Here is an 18,654-nt window from a genome sequence, read left to right as displayed (position 1 = left end):
CCTGCCTGTGACATATTGCATGCACAGCTCGTAAGTCTGGGATGGCAACGACCCCAAGTTGGCCTTAGTGGGAGTGGCCATGGAAGTCCTATAGAATTGACCTCACCGACTGAGGCATTTGTCATTGTTTAATCGTCTTGAATAACACAACTGTGAGGCCATGGTCCAAATGGAGGACACATTCATAGAAGGATTATTTAAGGACTGTGGGAGAGGTTGATTGGTTGGTCAGGTTTGCCAGTGAGCCGGGGGAGATCTCCTGGTAGTTTCTGCTGTTCGCGAAGGCTCTTTGCACCATCAGGTCGGTGGTGTCTCAGAAAGAGATCGACCCACTTTTACAGTACATGGTCCAGATGCAACTGCTTCTGAAAAAGGAAGATGGGGCTGGTAAAAATACAATACCCTCTGTTAAAAATAATTATGGAAGAGAATCTCCCCCCAAAAAAACCTAACTGATGTTGTTGGATGTCCCCTCTCATTCCGTCCGGCACTTCCACGTGCCTCCCGCTGTTACATCACGTTACCTCAGACCCCGGGCCACTCCGGCATCTCCATATGGCGCCCGGCAGCGAGAGCTCGCGCGTTCGCAGCGGTTAATTCGGTGTGGCGGACACCCACACGCGCCCCTACTCCCCGTGCCCTTCACTGTCCCCGGGGCTTTCGGTTGGCCCGCACCTCCATTTCTCCTTCCTCCTTCCTCCCCCCTCTTGCCCTCCTAATAAGCTCAGGGACTGGCTGTCCGCCTGAGTGACTGGGGGAAGCCTCCCGTTTGCCTCGCTCTTTTTCGCCGATTCCAGACGGAAAGGCCGTGACTCAGTGGCTCCGCCTCTGACGGTCCTTAGATGGTAAGTGAAATTTAATCAACGGGGACACATACTCCGAGGAGAATCCCAGGCTCTCAGGGCGATAGTACCAGGGCATTTGGAAAGTAGATCCAAACGTCGGGCTCCCGCGGCCTCGCCTCCCGCATCAACCGCACTCCTCCCACCTCCACAGATCTCCGTGAAGCAAGCCGTGGCGAAGACACGGAGCAGGAGAGCACACGGCTAACCCTCCGGTAGGACTGCGGCGAGGTGCTGGTTTTTGTTTAGTCCCAGCGCATTATTAATCCATGACAGGTATTGACTGGCTGGTAATCATTCTGCTGAGTGAAAGACGAAACAAGAAAGCAGCGGGCCCTATGTGGCCGGAGTGGAGCCCTGGTCCCCTGGCACTGGGGAACTATGGGTATTGACTGAAGTCAAACTGACATAAATTGTTCTAGGCTATTCCTCACAAGCCTTAACTACAGGGGGGGGGGGGGGGCAAGAAACGGTGTTGGTGGCTGCGGCCTGTGGCTGTGATTAGGTACTTCTGTGCGAGATCAGTAATGCCTTCGGATGCATGTTTTTTACGGGACTCTTTTCGGGGCTCTCAGACTAATGCAGCTGTTTACTGAAACGTTGTTGATAATTGCATTTAGACTTCATTAGGGACGACCAGCTAGAAACCAAATTACCAGCAGATCAGTTTCTGATGCCCGGCAGTGTGGAAATATTCAATTTGAAACGGAGAGCGGGGGAATCTCACCGCTTAGTCTTTCCTGTGGCATTTGATTGGAGGAAGCAGTTCACAGCAAGGAAGGTGTGCGTGGCAGGGCGCTGACAGGGGGAGATGACTCCTCACACAGGCTGAATGGAAACAAACAAATCCCACCAAAAGTAAAAGGTAGGACAACAGAAGAAAGGTAAAGCAGATAAGAAGAATTTAAACGTGGACTGACGCACCTGTGGGGATAGGTTTTGGAGGACTGTGAGCGAACTTCTTGCTGACACCGCACCAACTTTCTTTCCCTCTCCTCCACCTCCCAGTGGGGAAGTAATGGGGAGGATGGATCTGGTACACTTTCAAAGGTTCTCTCTGTGGAGAATAACCCAGCGGTGCTGTTTTGAGAGACACACATCTAGGAAGAAGCTTGTGTGTAAAGAAAACAGACTCCTGCACGGAGAGCAAGAAGCTGTAGAGGACAAACAGCCTAGATACAGCAGGAAACAAATAACAGTTTCCGTTTCCTAGCCCTGAAATTAACTTCAGTTGACAGGTACTTGTTTTTTTTTTTCAATGTCCAGCTTTCCTACTGCTATGTGAAAACATGAATCATAAATCAGTGAAATCCCAGATAAAAATCGTCTTCCCTTAAAAGATATATATATATATTAAAAAAAAAAGAAATGTAATGCCTGTTTGATCTTTTTAAACAATAGCATTTTAATCGCACACCATTTCAAATGGGTTGATCCCATCAGCAGGAATGTGAAGTACAGTCTGGTGTGTGGGTGTGAGAGAAGGGGTCTCAGTGCTACAGCAGTCTGCACATTCCTTTGTTGTCAGTTGAATTAAACATCAAATGTGTTAGCCAGAGTGTGTTACTTCTGAAACTGACTGAAAACGAGATGAAACTGAACCCAGGTCTTTATAGGATCACTGAGCGACTGTGCTGTGTTGACCTCAGTATGTAGTGAAAGTCCAGTCCACGTTTTTAAAGTCAAATAATCTTATACAACATTTTACAAATAAAAAGTGAATAACAAAGGTTTCTTGACAGCCCAGAGTTAAAGAAGCATTCCAGGATCTTTAGCAAACCATATTATGATATGGGACTTTTTAATATAATTGTTATAGGTTGTAACATATGCACACTTAAATTAGTTAGTACACAAAAAATAGGGACTCAATTTAAGAACCTATGGCTGACATACATTTCCACCATGCATCTATAATCCCTGATGGAAGCAGCTTTGGCTTATTTTTAATTATTTTAAAATAATATCATAACAACTTTTCATAAATAGTTGGGCAACCTTATGGTACATAGAAATGTTTTTGGTCAATACATCTCAAGCTCTGTAAAAAAAATGGATGGTCATTAAAATTCAAACCTTGCTACAGATGAAGTGATTGTAAATTTGTGCTGGGACTCAACCACCCAGAAAACACTTGACACTTTTTAACTGGGCTTTTTTCCTTTCATCTTTAATTTTGACTCTGGTAAACTGGCCAGTTCCTACTGCTGGCAAGCATATTGTTCCCATAACATTTAAATCAAACTGTAAATGTACATCCATATCTGTGTGTACTATAAAGTCACTTCATGTTATATGCCTACGATTCACTATACTGTATCTTGACTGTAGTTTTTGTATAGAATATAGTAGTTCTGTGCAGCTTCGGTTGGTAGCGCACCATGCTTGCAATGCTTTGGTTGGTAGCGCGCAGTGCTTTGATTGGTAGCGCACAGTACTTGCAATGCTTTGATTGGTAGTGTGCAGTGCTTGCAATGCTTTGGTTGTTAGCGCACAGTACTTGCAATGCTTTGGTTGGTAGCGCACAGTGCTTCCAATGCTTTGGTTGGTAGCGCACAGTGCTTCCAATGCTTTGGTTGGTAGCATACAGTGCTTGCAATACTTTTGCTGGTAGCATACAGTGCTAGCAATACTTTTGTTGGTAGCGCACAGTGCTTGCAATGCTTTGGTTGGTAGCGCACAGTGCTTCCAATGCTTTGGTTGGTAGCATACAGTGCTTGCAATACTTTTGTTGGTAGCATACAGTGCTTGCAATACTTTTGTTGGTAGCGCACAGTGCTTGCAATGCCTTGGTTGCGGGTTTGATTTCCATGGAGCCCCGGCATGAAAACGTGCATTCATAATTGTAAGTTGCTATGGATATGTGTGTCTACTGAATTACTCAGATTTAAAACCAAACCTCAAGTTTTACTATTTTCTAAAAGATCTTTCTCTTTACTACATTTTAAGACTTAGCTGCCTGTTCGAGACAGAGTGGGTGATTTGAATTAGTTTTGATGACTCAGGCACAAGATGTACAAGTTAATTGCTCCCAGTTTAGTGCTCCCTCTGAAAATTAGAATGTGTTCTGGTAAAATTCATATCTAAAAATATAGATATTTCCTAGGACTGTGGAGGAAACATCATGTTTGTGATGTTGGGATGGCAAAGTGGGCTAGTTGTTTGGACATCTGATTAGAGTCCAAAAGGTCCCTGGTTCTAATCCCCCTACCACCAAATTGAAAGATGTGGTTCTGTCCCTGAGCAAGACAGATGACCCTAATTGCACCTCCTCCTCTGTAACACGACCCAGGTCATTTAAATAAGTTCTTTATCAACTCACCAGCTTAAGTAATAGTCAAATAAAAAAATGTACACGCGTATGACTGGCAGGGACTAAGTAGTTTGTTAGTTTCAAAATATATTTAACGTGTGTGAAAAAAAAAAAAGCTGTACGTTTTGTAGATTTCAGTGCAAAATGCAATGTAATCCCCTTTTACATGTAATGGTGGTTTAAAAATTTGAAGAACAGCTCAAGAACTACTTGGTTTTAAATTAGGAATGCACACCTTCAAACACTTGTGCCTTAACTCATCACTTCTCATACACTTCAATCATCATCAATGTCCTATTGGGCATCTCTCATCAAGGGGGAAGTCATTAACATTCTGCCCTTAGTGAACTATGCTGTCCTTTCAAGAGTAGGAAATGACATTAAAAATGACATGTAAATACAAATATATAATTGTAGATGTGCATAATACGTAGGCATTATGTACCCGCTGTGTTATTTACCTGCTGTGATGACCTTGTTTGTTTATTTCCCATCGTTCCCCCATCCCAGGATCCTGGGAACACCTGAGAGGTTCATTAGTGTGGGCATTGTTCTGGTTCCAGTCACTGCTCCTTCGCAAACAGCCCGGTCCCCCCGAGGGCACAAACTCCCGTCAAGAAATGAATTTTTACATAATGCGGGACAAACTTTCTCCCCGCGAAAAGCCGAGCAACCCCCCCAAAGTCAACTGGGAGGTAACACGAGGCATTGTTCCACTCTGATTGAAACAAATGCGGCGCTTTGTCTTTACGTCTGGCTTGTAAATGATGGTGATCGAGACCTGTCTGGCAGCCCACCTGATTAAAAGTGCTCATGATTAAACATCCTACAAGAAAGGAGGAAAAACTCATTTAAATATGTATGGGGGGGGGTGTTTAATTGCTTTCTGAAGTCATCTGCGTCAACAAATTGGAAAAGTCTGTTATTGCTTGTTGTGCAAATCAATTCTAAGCGTTGGGTGAAGCTTTGAATAGTTTTTTGCATTTGGAACTATTGATATGGGTGTTAAGAGGGCCAAAGAGGCTAGTTTGAGTATTCTATTATCTGCTCAATCAGGAGTTGGACTACTTCTGCTATGTGGGGGAAATATTAAAACAGAATAGAGACATGGAGAGGTTCGTCCTGACAACGGGAGAGAAATGGGACAGGCTTGTATATGCTATCATATTGCAGCAGATTGTAATAGAATTTAAATGGATTTTATGACATTTTTTTTATTGATAAATGGCCTGTGTGTGTGTGTGTGTGTGTGATTCTCTGTGTCTCCATGTGTGTGCGAGGCCTGTATTGCCCTCTTATTTTTAGGCTAAGGTTAAACTGTTTGTTCGCGGTGCAAGCCTTGACAGCTAAGTGTGAAGAAAAACCCGTTCAGTTGAGCTCAGCTCTTCCATTTTCTCTCATTTAGGACAGTGTGTCGTGAGAGGGGAGAGGCAATGTCTCACCTCTAATGGGCACAGGGGAAGAGTGTGAGGCACAGCATGTTTTAGCAGGGCCACCTTCTCAGGAGACAGCCCATAGTGTGTTAGGTGTTTGTTCGTGGATATATGTGTGTGTGTGGGTGTGTGTGGGTGGGGGTGTGTGTGTGTGGGGGGGGGGGTGGGTGTGTGGGTGGGGGGGGGGGGGTGGGGGGGGGGGGGTGGGGGGGGGGGGGGGGGGGGGGGGGGGGGGTTGTGCACATGTGCGTTTTGCCTTTGTTATTGAAAGACATGGACTGTACAATCTGCATTCCTGCAGTTTTGAATGCTTTGAGCTAAACAAAGGTCTTCCTACATTGTTTCAGCTCTCTACAGCGGACAGAGAAAGGGAGGGAGGGAGGCTGGGAGGGAGGGAGGGAGGCTGGGAGTGAGGGAGTGAGGGAGTGAGGGAGTGAGGGAGGGAGAGCAGCAGTGTCCAGGGTTTGGAGCCTTCAGCATGCAGATGTGTTTTCATCCCCAATTTTCACCCCCCCACAGCCCCCCCCCCCCCCCCCCCGTCAGGAAAACGACGAATGGCCGGGCATTGCCGCCGTATCACATCTCCCTCTACTTTCTCCTCTCCTTCTCTCCATCCTCTCTGTCCTGCCCTCTCCCTGCGTAGGCTGTCATGTTTCTACCACAGCCCTCTGTCACCTGCGTCTCCGTGGCAGGGCCGCGTCTCTGCGCCACGGCGCTCTTTGCGAGCTCCGACGGTGGAGACCTGCCGTGGTTAATGAGGACGGATGCATGTGCGTGGGAAGCACTGGCGCTTTGCAGGGTCCCTCCCGTAAGCAGTCAAGGTATTGCCAGTTAATCAACAGCGCTGGCCAGAAACACGGGTCAGGGAGAGGCAGTTTGTTTCTGAATTAGCACTAATTAGATAGCTGGTTGATGGGCTATCTTTAGTGCTCAACAAATATGAAATGGGGAAGGCATGTTTTTTGGGGGGGGTTCTGGGGTTTTAGTTTAATGGTTCCCTCACCACACAGGATAGATTTGCTAAGGCCCGTGAATGCTAATCGGCACTTTGGTAAAACTGTCCATCTGGAGAAAAATTGGGAATTAGACATTTTTATAATAAAATGTTCTGCTTAAGATGCACACACACACTGACACATGCATGTACATTTTTCTCATTTATCTTCATGGGGATGAGGAAAATGTGTTATTTTTCAATTTCCTGGACCAAATCACAACCCTTAACTTAACCTAATGCCTAACAAAACCAGAAATAATTAAAAATATTCTCACACTAACACCAACTCCTGACCCGGAAATAGGCGTTCTTCTTGTGGGCATTCGCCCACTGGTCCCAACATGTACAGAGCAACCAGGGTCTTTCCTACACACACACACACACAAGCACACACACAACCACAAGCACACACAGGTGACTGATTAACAGACTGTCAGTTCATTCCTGCCCCATACTATTTCACCTGACTCACAGGGTTCAGGTTATACAATGTTTCCTGGACAACATTTGAATTTGGTTTTATACATCAAGAACCATTCTGTCCAGAGCATCTGACCGGTAACGAAAAGGTTGGTGAAAAAATAAATATACATTTTTGTTCTGACCCTCCCTGGGCCAAACAGTTTAACCCTATTTGTCCCCGGGCTCCCACTGTAGCAGCCCCCAGCCCCCCCCCTCCCCTCGAGGTGTGGGGTAAAAGCAGAAGTCATGTTTCGATTAGACCCCACCCAATGCACAGCCAAACCTAACTGTATTTCTGGACTCCAGACACTGTGATTTGGAACACGTTTCAGAGGCAAAGATTAAAGTACTTTTGGACAAACTACTTATTCCAAACCATTTATAATTTGTTTTTCTTTTTATGTTCTGGAATATATTGTGCTGTGGTAAATTTAAAGATATATAGGCAGAGTTTGTTTGAATGAAATGTGAAGTAATTTTGTTCTAAGATTTTGGCAATATATTTTTAGGGGGTATGTTATTATTTCCAGGGTGCTGAACTTGACTCCTGAACTTGTTTTTAAGATTTTGAGTCATTTAGCAGACACTCTTTTCTTGCTGTCCTCACCCCTAGCCACCATACCCCCCAACCCCCCCATGGAAATCGAATCCCAAAACCTGGCTTTGCAAGTGCCAAGATTTATACTAACTGGTCTCCATGAAAGATGTGATGCCAGTCTTATCTATGGCATCCACAGACCCTCAAGATGAGAACCATGCTATTTGCCCTAATCTGTCCACAGTCAGGGGTGGTATGCCAACTGGACAGTTCACTCAATCTGTCATGTCAGCTCAGCTGAACAATAATGTACACTGGAGGATATTCTGAAGGCTCTTAATCCTCTATGTGTGAGTGTTTGAGTACGGTGTGTGTGTGAGTGTTTGTGTACTGTGTGTGTGTGTGTGTGTTTGAGTACTGTGTGTGTGTGAGTGTGCAAGCGAGAACCGCAGACTGTAGGACTGAAGAGGTGCAGAGGATGGCATGGAGAGACCGGTAGAAAGCCCCTTGGCGCATGGCATGGTGTTCTAAACACGATTTGACTGACCCCATAGCAAGAGCGTGAAGGCACTAAAATGTATCCCTGAGAGGCTTGTCGTAAAAGCAACAGAGTGGGAGATAGAAGTTGCCTCAGTAGAGCACTCGGGAGGTAGCTACAGTAAAATCCATTCCCTATAATGACACCATGAGCTCACCTTACGCGCACGCCCGCCCCTCAGCCACAAGCATTGTAGCCGACACTAATTGCCTGGCTCTTTGTCTTTGTCAGGTTGGCTGCGAGTAAATCGTTATCACGTAGGTGCACTGTAGCTTTGAAAATAGCTTGGATGTCTTACGTGTAGGATATTCGTTGCAATGCGAGCAGAGCAGCAGACAGAGCTACCCGCGACTGCCGTGGCTTCTGACATCCCCAGTTTCGCGCCTTTCACCGTCTGGTCTTGGGGCGCGCGTGTGTAGCGGACACCGAACACCCGACTCTTGCTTTCTAACGCACGGAGACGATGCTGGGAAAAACATCCAGCTCCCTTGGATGAGTAGAGCAGCAAACCGAGTTCGCAGCATGGTGAAGAGCAAAGGTAAGCCGATTTTACTGATTTGTCTTGCTCGCTTTGAATGCCTCATTCAAAGATGTCTGATATGCCGTTAAAACGACATTTGGGCGGTACTCGCCCTGCTGGAAATGGTTTTTAAAGTTGGTTGCACGCGGAGGTGTATCTGTCGTGAGATAATCCAAATTCAGTCCGTTTATAGTTTTTTTTAAATGTATTTTTTACTGAATGTCGAGCCATATTTCTACTCCCGTTATATTGATAGCCTTTTGGAAATATTAATTTCAACGTATGATGTCTCAGCTGTGTGTAATACGCGGCGTTAGGTTGGGGCATAATCTGTTTCAACACATGCCTTTCAATAGGAAATGCAATATCATACATAGGTAGCCTAATTATATTACATATTTTTCTTGGGGACGCATGCTATTTTGAATCTAATAAACATTATATCGCCTTATCATAATTCAAGCATTTTGTAAAATTTATGAACTGCGTCGGTGTCAGAAATTGTGTTGCGTGAGCTCAACTAAAGACGTTAATTGTGTGTGTGTGTGTGTGTGTGTGGCGCGCATTTTAATTAGGTACATCCGATAATACTGTTATTGCTTATGAAAGTTGTTAGTTGTGTTGGAGTAATGTGGAGGTTTTTAGACAATTTTTAAAATGTGATGGAGCTTTTGGGACACTCCCAGAACAGGTGATTGCAATCAAAGTAAGGGGAAGTGGTTGTCATCTGAAAATCTTAAACTGATATATATATATTCTCAAACAATCACCATTTTATTTTTTATATATACCTGTTAAATGTTCATGCCTGAGGTCGCAAGTAATCCTCAATGACAGGAAAATGTAACCGGTATTCATGTACCACTAGGAATTTTATTTCCTTATCATGAACATATTGCACCATCTTCAAGAAATCTATTCCCCAGAATAGATGTCCTGCAATGTGTTTGTAATGAGAAGGTATCGTTTTTTATTTGCTCTGTATTTTTCTTACATTTCCAAATTTCTTGTTTGGCTTTACATAAATTCACGCAGGGTGCTTGATATAAATTAGCATCGTCTCTCGTTCGGGTGCTATTACACGTCCGTCCGTCCGCCCCCCGCCCCTCTCTCTCTCTCTCTCTCTCTCTTTCTGTTTCTTTCTAGGCTACATACTTAGTACCGTTTTCACCACTGTTTCGTTTCACTGGGCAATATTGTTACTTAGTGCAGCTGCCATCTATTTCCCCTGCATCTTTTCAGGTCAACTCAGCCGCCAGCCCACGTCTCAAGGGTTGATGTTGTCATCTGACATGCTGGAAGGTCCAGCTCATAGTGCGTTACAGTAATATATTCTGATATGCGCCCTCACCACATGGAGGCATCGCCTGTCAGAGCCTCCGCCAAGTTCTGAGTGCCAAGTACTAAAGAGCAAGAGAAGGGGCCCTGCTTGGAGAATTAAGGTTATAAAATAGTGCTTATTTATTGTTGGAGATTTATGGTTATAATATAGAGCTTGTTTATTTTTGTAGAATTTAGGTTATCAAATAGTACTTGTTTATTGTTGGAGAATCAAGGTTATAAATTAGTGCTTGTTTATTCTTGTAGATTTAAAATTATAAAATAGTGTTTGTTTATTGTTGTCAATTTAAGGTTTTAAAATAGTTTGTTTATTGTTGGCAATTTAAGGTTTTAAAATAGTGCTTGTTTATTGTTGGAGATTTAAGGTTATTAAACAGTGCTTGTTTATTTTTGGAGAATTAAGGTTAGAAATATTGTGCCTGTTTATTGTTGGATAATGTTTTCACAGGCACCCCAAATCTCATATTTTATCTACTAACTGGTCTTTTGTCCAATCACATAATCGTTGAAAAAGATCTGAGGTAAAACAATCTGATGTGATTTGTCAAAAGACCAAGTTGAAAAACAGAATTGGGTTACCTTTATAAATTCAGCTTGTGTGCCAACACAAATCTAAATCTCTCAGAGGAGTAAACATGCTTAACGTGATCCACAGATGATTGGAATTAGCAGTAAGGCACGAGGAGGTGTGGTATACGACCAGTAAGGTCTGTTCTTACTTAGGACATTAAGCGGAGTACCCACATAGTGCCTTTAGTCACGTTAAAATGGCAATGTTAATAACACAAACTCCATTATTGTGTATTGACAATGCAATTAGAACAGTAAAAATCCATGTTTTGTCCTGCCTGCGGTGTATGGTTTCATTTACCACAGGCTTCACCAAATCAACCTTTGGGGTTCAAATCATCTGGTTCATAACCCTTCATCGTCCCAGACTTCACCAAATCAACCTTTGGGGTTCAAATCATCTGGTTCATAACCCTTCATCATCCCAGACTTCACCAACGGTATTTGGGGCACTTAACCTGTTTTCAAATTAATAAGTGAAAACAAGCTCTTTCTTATTAACACAATCCATGTTGTCAGTGTATGGATTGGACGTGAATGCAATTAGACTAGGTTTACTAAAGTTGTAAACATTTTAATTCGACATTGTTGAATAAAACCCTAAATAAGGACCTTAGTTACGTCCAAATGTTCCTCCTCTTGAAATGAAAAGAAAGTTTATAAAGTGAAGAATGTTAATGTCGTGCCTAGACAGGGGAGGGTCAATGGGACGTTGACCATGATAGTAAGTGCAGGATGCTTGGCGTGTCAAAGTGTTTGGAAGTGTCTGTTCTTAATTTAAATGTAAATGGCTCCTTCCTGTTTCGCTGTTCTCATCTGATAATGTTCTATGTTACGTCATGTTTTGCCTTTTTTTGTGTGGACCCCAGAAAGGGTAGCTTTTGCTTTTGCAGTAGCCAACGGGAATCCTTATGAAACACCAGATACCACAAACCTGTACCTCATGAATACTGTGATACTGTGTGTATCGCTGTTTATTCTCAAATCGTTCAAGCACAGAGCACCGTTTTGTTTCTCGAGGCAGAGTTTTATCTGTGTTAGGTGGAGCGTGTGTTTTTGTCTAATCAGGCAATGCTTACAGTACAGCTGTGTGTGTGTGTATGTGTGTGTGTGTGTGTGTGTGTATCTATGTGTCTGTGAGAGTGTGTGAGAAGGAACGGAAAGTGACAACCCCTAACACGCAGGACAGTGTGTGGTTTGCGTCAGGCCTGACGGGCGATTACACTGCCACCGCGGGGCTCTGTGGGCGGAGCTAGGCAGAACAACAGAGGCCAGAGTTGCTCCTCGGGGCCCCATGATGCAAAGATGAGCAGTGGTTGCCTCAGGGGCCCGTGTGTGTCGATCCCAGGGCCTCCGGTAGAGGAGGCTGAACCCTCCGCCGGCTGGCCGTGTGTCGTGGCCCTGTCGCCATGCTGCCCGACCCAGCTGGGGGCCCCAGTGGGCTGCTGCACACTAATGACCTGGGCCCCACTCTCTGCCGGTGGGTCCCCAAGGCCGGACCCGGCGGCCCCCCGGACACTGATGCAACCGCTTGTCGGAACGCTGAAGCGTGATGGGTGTTTGCCGTCTAGCTGAGGCACAGGCCATCCCAGTGGGGTTCAGCTAAAACATACTGACATTTATTGTATGCATTCATAATTATTTTTTTTGTTCTACGGTTTATTTTCTGAGGGGGTTTAGCGTGTGTGTTTGTTTTTTGTGTGTGTCCGCACACATTCCTGTGTTGCTGAGAGTGCAATAATGCGCGCACACGCCTTCACACGTGTTAGCAGATGTTGTGTCATCACCGTCGTGTCTTTTCCGTGTGCTTCTTAAATGTACATTGCAGTACTTTAACTTGAGTAAATGAACGACGGCATCTTTGAGGTGAGAGTGTATCTTTCTTGGCCAGTGACTAAACATGTTACCGTCAAGACCTGCTTCAAATAAAACTGTGCTTTATGGTGTGTCTGTGACCAAATCTCTGTCCCTACTTCAAAGGCTCTATTTCATTTGAGTAATTCCCTTATTTTGGGATTATGAGTGATTTCAGCTGGTGGGGTTGGAAAAGCACCTTCCACGTTCACATCTCCCCTAACATCACAGAGAGGGGGAGACAGACAGAGAGAAAGTGAGTGGCAGGTTCATGAAGGGAAAAAACAATACAGACAGACAAACAAACAACAACAAAAAAGCAGCGATTTGATGCAGAGCTTGTTATCAGGGGAGAGAGGCTGCTCTCATTGGCTTGGAATGAAATCTAATTTCTCAGCGCTTTGATCCTCTGTGAGGGTGAAGAGTGACTTCTTAAAACTCCAGATGGAGGAGATGGGGAAAGGGATGGAGGGGGTAAAGATGAGTCGAGGTATTGAAAAGTAGGACAGTTTTGTTTCTTTTTTTTGCGACACCAGATAAAAATAGTGTCTGTACTGGAGCCTCCTACTTCAAAGGCAGCTGTAAGGCTCCTCTTAATAAGTAATTTATGCCGCACATATATTAAAAGGCAACAGCTGATGGTAGAAGTGGGACACTGTGCTGTGTGATTGAGAGCCGACTCAGCACATCTTTGCCGGTTTCCCATCTGTCTGTGTAGGGAAACATGCGCCGATGTAAATGGATGATAGTGTTTTTATTATAATCATAAGTCTGACTCTTCACAGCCATGTCAAGTCTCGCTTGCTGCCTCGCTGTCTCCTCCCCGCCGTGGCACACTGGCTGACATCCACTGTGCGGTGGAAGCTGGTGTGCAGTTTGTGCCACAGGATTTATGAACCCGTCTGTCTAAAACCCGTCCGGGTTCTGCCGGGTTTAGAGCTGGCCCCTCACTGCCTCCCGCAGTGAGCCGGGGGACGTCTGATCGAAGAGGTCAACTTTGTGTGACTCTGGTGTCATGCCATCCGATGTATCAAAGCACACGCGCGCATTTGACGTCGTTTCACATCGTTTCACATGGTGACGGATCATTTCACCCATAATGTCAGGTGAAACTGAACGAAATGTGCCCCGGCAGACATTAGCGTCACACTACGCTCTGTAGAGTTGCCTCCGCCGGCGACGAGAACATGTTTGGATTCCCAGTTTCATTTTGGGACACAGAGATTCCACAGATGCCTGTTGCTAAGGAGCAACAGGTTTCTGTTAGTGCGTGTCATACCGCTGGCGATTGGGAAGATCAAAGGGAGAGGCAATCGGAGGTCCTGATTGGCCGGGGCAGTCTGTCATCCACGCCCCATGAGCATTGCAGGATACAGAGCAGATTGACTCCAACTGTGGTCATTGATATCTGCTATGTTAGCGTTGTACGTGAAGCGTAGACATCGCTCTTCTGCTGTGGCTCGTGACAACGCCATGCAAAGAACCTGAAGTTATGGCCGTCGATGCTTTCTGACAATCAGGTTGATTGATTGTGTGATAAATATGAAAAAAAAGAAACAATTTTTTTTGCGTATTGTCATTTTTGGGGTATTTTTTGCAATATGAAACAATCTGATAAACTGTCAATCTGTTGGGGCGGAAAATTGACTTTTCATGTTGCTTTTATAACTATGTTAAATGGAAATTCAAAGTATTCTCAAGTAATTGAGTAAGGCTATTGTGTCTGTGTGTTTCTGTGTTCTGCTCTTCTGGCTGAACGGGATGTGCAGATATTTATAGACAGGGCCAACTTCTCAAGGGCTGTGGACATCTTGTTATGCCGATCTCAGCAGAACAGCTTGTGAGACATGTAGACTAACCAAGCATGGGAGGGGGACACAGTGGACCACTGGATGTATATAGGCCTGACCTCAACCTTGAGTGGGAGCTTTTGACCTGACTCTGCCCAATGTGTTATCAACGGCTCCAGATTGGCAATCTGTAATAGAAGATGTTCTTTTGTCTCTCTGCCTTTTCCATGACACTGTCTACATGTAAGGAGATAGGTGTCGTATCTATGGTGTCTATGTTGTGTCTTGTTCACAGAGGCAATAGCAGAGCAGGTCTTGGTTATCTTCCTTATTAGAGGGGAATTAAATAGACCCCTTTTTAGAGAGGAGACACAGATCTACAGAAGCTGCTTCCACACTCGTAACGTCTTCGCTGTAGCAGTGAAACGGCCTCAAGGATGGGCTGTGCTCAGGTGCTCACGCGTCACACGCAGAAGAGGGCAAAAAAAGCCTGGCAGGTCCGAATTTCTCTAACATGGATCTGACTTTGAGAGGGATTCTGGCCGAGATCGTTTGGGGGAAAATAAGGCGTGGTTTCCCTGGTGCCTGGGCTTGAGACTACGTGCCGCAGCGAGCCATCCCAGTAACCAGGAGTGATGACACAAAGACGCTGTGACAAAATGGAGTCGGGCTGATCGGAGCCAGTTCTGCTCAGACCACATTGAGGGTTGTCGTGCGATCAGGCCTCAGCCCCGGGGGGGGGGGAGGGAGGAGGGAGGGAGGGAGGGAGGGACAGACAGTGTCTGGTATTAACAGATACTGAGATATAAAGGTGTTACCCCTGGATACTATAAACCAATAGAAATTGAGAATGCTGCCTGCAGCAGCCGTGGCTGTACCTTCAGTCCAAGGAGGCGTTTTACTCATTGAGATCTCAGGTGCATATTCAACTATTTTCAATACACACCAAAGGCCTCAGTGAGGAAAATACCAAACGTAATCAGATTTTAATATGTAATGCGAAGCATTAAGGACTGGTGCCATGTGTCTGAAATCTTTGGGGCGTGACATTTGTGTAATCGTTGCCGGCTTGTCACATTAAAGCCAAGTCGGACTTGTCTTCTCACACTCTCTCGCTACATACCTCCACCCCCCCCCCTCTCTCTGACTCCCTCCTCCTCTCTCTCTCCCTCCCCCTCTCTCTCTCTCTCTCTCTCTCTCTCTCTCTCTCTCTCTCTCTGTCTTCTTCCCTCTGTCTCTCCATCCTCTCACTCTTCCTCTCTTTTTCTTTCCCTATCTCTCTCTCCCTCCAACTCTCCCTCCCCCTCACTCTCTCTCTTTCTCTCTCTCTGCTGTTGGATCCATGTTGAACGTGACATAGGCCCAGAGAACAGAGGCGGGTTGCTCTGGACGTCAGGGTAGCTTTGGTCCTTTGGCTTTTGTCTTGGCGTGTGATTTGTGAGGACACTGGTATGATAAATCTCTGCAAATGTCACTGCAAAGACCCGCTGTGTGTAGACAGACCCAGCAGGAGTCGGTCGGTGGGGGTTGCCGAGCGGACAGGCGGTGCCCCCCCCCCCCCCATTTGTGTTTGCTTCCTAAAGTGTCATGTGACTCGGAGGATGGGATGCTAACAGCAGAGGATGAGGCTTGGAACAGAACTAAGGGCTCCATATGATTCACTATTAGGCTTCGTGCCAAAACAACCACAGCGGAATATGCAACGAGGACTAGGCGGAGTCTGTGGGACAGCAACTGATTTCTCCCTCCAGGCTTCCATTCAGAAAACCTCTGGGTTTCGTTGTTGTTGTCGATTCGACGATGGGGCCAAAGCAGTAGTTCTCAATACTGGTCCTGGGGACCCCAAGGGGTGCACGTTTTTGTTCTTGCCCTGGCACTCACGCACCTGACTCGCACTTTGCCCTAATGCCTACACACTGGGGGAGACACTGGGGCTAAAGAGTGTTGATGGGAGGATGGTGAATCTTTGTCCGCCTTCAGCTCTCTCCGTCCAGATACTCTCCGTCTCCCCAGTTGTGCGTGCCCTCCTCTCCTTCACTGTGCCGTCCAGTGATCTGGCTTAGAAGAGAGCTGTGTGGCAGTGAGCTAGTTGATGCAGTGCTTATCTTCCACTCTGGGACTCCGAGGCGTACCACATACTGTTCAGCGAAAATGCTTTTTTAAAATTCACATGACCGATTAAGTCCAAATCGCCCCGCCTCTAACGCGTCAGTGAAGTGTTTGCCCGAAGCAGTCCTTAGACAATGGATCTGCATACGGCTCAGGACATAGTGAGTGGTGGAGGGCATTTATCTGGCGACGGCGTTCACGCCGGCTGGGAGTGATTTGCCTGGTACAGACAGTTACAGGGCCTAGGTGACACCATTCCATCGCACCAACACAACATGCTGGGTTGACGCGTGTGTCTATAATCTCGGCATTGGGACTGGCTCATGCGCTTGAGGCTAATCTAAACGGACGCTGCGGATGAACTGGGTTTACTCTTTCTGGGATTCATCCTTGAATTCACCATTGTTGCGTTGGACTAGCAAGTAGACGTAATATAATGTGGCTTACAGAATGTCTGTATTGAAGAATTGGTTTTTTGGCCAAGCTTGAGCTAATATTTTTTGTGATAATTTTCAGAATAATTAATAATATCCACACCCTTTTGTTTTTTTATATCCCTGAAATGGCCTTAAAATCAGGTCCTATTTCATAAGATAAATGCTTGTCGTTGCTGGACAAAGTTATATTATACAAAACAAATTATTAAAGCCCTAGGATATGATAAATAATAAGTAAAAAGGCTACTTCTTGGATTTTCTGCTCTTCCTGGCTGCTCTCCTATCCCCTCCTCCGTTCTGCTCTCTTATTCTCTTTCAACTCTGTCGCTAATTTACTGTGGCCAATCCTCAACCCTGCTGCTTCTGCATATTCACAAGTCATTTGAAATTCCACGTTTATATTAACTAGATCAAATAAACCTGTTAGCCGTGGCTACTGTAGCTTCTCCTATTTCTTCGTTTCCTATATGTTTTTAAACCGCTGATGCAATTTACTTGTATTGTCTGAATGACAGACGTTAATACTGGGACTCAGCTATGTTACTAATTATCATAGATCAGGGGTGTGGAGTCAACTATTTTGGGCTAACCAGAACTAAAGCATTGATTTCCAGTGTACATACTAAAAGTACAGGCTTACTTAAAACGTTATTATTTTTTTTTCAAGTTAACGTCCATGACAGCTTTTTCAAAATCAAAGGCCTTCTGATCTGAAAACGGCATCCTCGGTAGAGGAATTATAAATCAAAATGTGCTTGGTTCACCAGTGACATTCTCAGGTGACCGCCAGCAGCCAGGAAATGTGGTTGTATTCAACAGAGTGGGTTCTATTTTCTATCTACACTTCTGTTTCTAAGCCATTAATGGTTTAAGCTTTGAAATACCATGACTCCATTCCTCATAGAGGAAACTCTGAGAAAAACACGCATCTTCTGGTGCTTTCAGAACCCATTAAGCCAGAATGAGTAAGAGTCATACACCAGGCAGGAAATTAGAATGGGGAAAAATGATAATGTATTTTATTTCTACAAGAAAGATCATGCACAATTATTGCCTGACCTTCCTCAATGCATTTCAAACTTTGTTTTTCAAACATATTTCAGACATATTTTTACAAATCAATTCAATGTCATGTCAGTGCAGGAGACAAACAAGTTTAAGAACCTGTGCTTTATGATGGTAATAGAAATAATACCTCTTTGACATTGCTGAAAAGGAATCACCATGAAAATTGTGCTTTCACTTAGTCTTTTCCTAAAATATTTTATTAGATTGAAGCACATTAAAAGAGATCTTTGAGACCATTCCCCCCTGAATATGTACACGTCTTTAAGATCATTTGGGCTGCATTTCCAGTTAAACTACATCCTTATCATTGGGATTGACTGAGATGGCCAGTGCACATTTAGATTTTGTGGTCAGTTAGCTATTTCTTTGTGAGTTTCAATGTGTGCTTGGGGACGTTGTCCTGCTGAAAGCTCAACTTGCCACCGTCTTTGACAGTAGCTTTGAGGTTCCTTTCTGCATGTTTCAGTTGGAGACTAACTCTAGATTTTTCTACCAAATCATTCCCCTTTCTGTGTGGTGACAAGATACACAAGCATCCTCTAACGGACATGTTTTCTACAGTCCCACTTGATTTTAACTTCTTATTTATTGCCTTAGGTTTACTTATTGGTATATGGAGGTTTTTGTCAAAGGTTTTCTCCTCATCGTCTGATTAATGAAAGTTAACAACCACTGGTCTCTGTTCGTTTGTGAGCTCTTTGCCTTTACGCATGGTGATAAATGACAAATGAATTTCACATGCATTATCTCTTTTTTTATACCGCAGTGAAAGTGAAGGCCACGGAAAGGCCAAGACACAGGCTTTGAGACTTACCCGAGAACGTTAATGCTGCTTTAGTAAT

General features: G+C 44.8%; 1 protein-coding gene across 7 annotated transcripts in view; it reads left to right on the top strand.

Annotated features, from left to right (window-relative positions):
* Nucleotides 1–18,654, top strand: part of si:ch211-12m10.1 (teneurin-2) — a 259,810-nt gene that overhangs the window by 154,249 nt on the left and 86,907 nt on the right. Inside the window, exon 1 of one of the 7 annotated variants that reach the window (XM_034293168.1) lies at nucleotides 8,290–8,661. The exons of 4 other annotated variants lie outside the window; for them this stretch is intronic. In XM_034293168.1, coding sequence (XP_034149059.1) covers nucleotides 8,616–8,661 — 46 coding nt within the window. In that variant the 5' untranslated portion in view covers nucleotides 8,290–8,615. Of the gene's footprint in view, nucleotides 1–8,289; nucleotides 8,662–9,449; nucleotides 9,604–18,654 lie in introns of those variants that run through there. 2 more of the 7 variants (XM_034293170.1, XM_034293169.1) reach the window with 2 other exon arrangements.

This window comes from Esox lucius, chromosome 7, assembly GCF_011004845.1.
Source record: "Esox lucius isolate fEsoLuc1 chromosome 7, fEsoLuc1.pri, whole genome shotgun sequence".
Lineage (NCBI taxonomy): Eukaryota > Metazoa > Chordata > Actinopteri > Esociformes > Esocidae > Esox > Esox lucius.
This window is presented reverse-complemented; position numbering and strand designations above follow the sequence as displayed.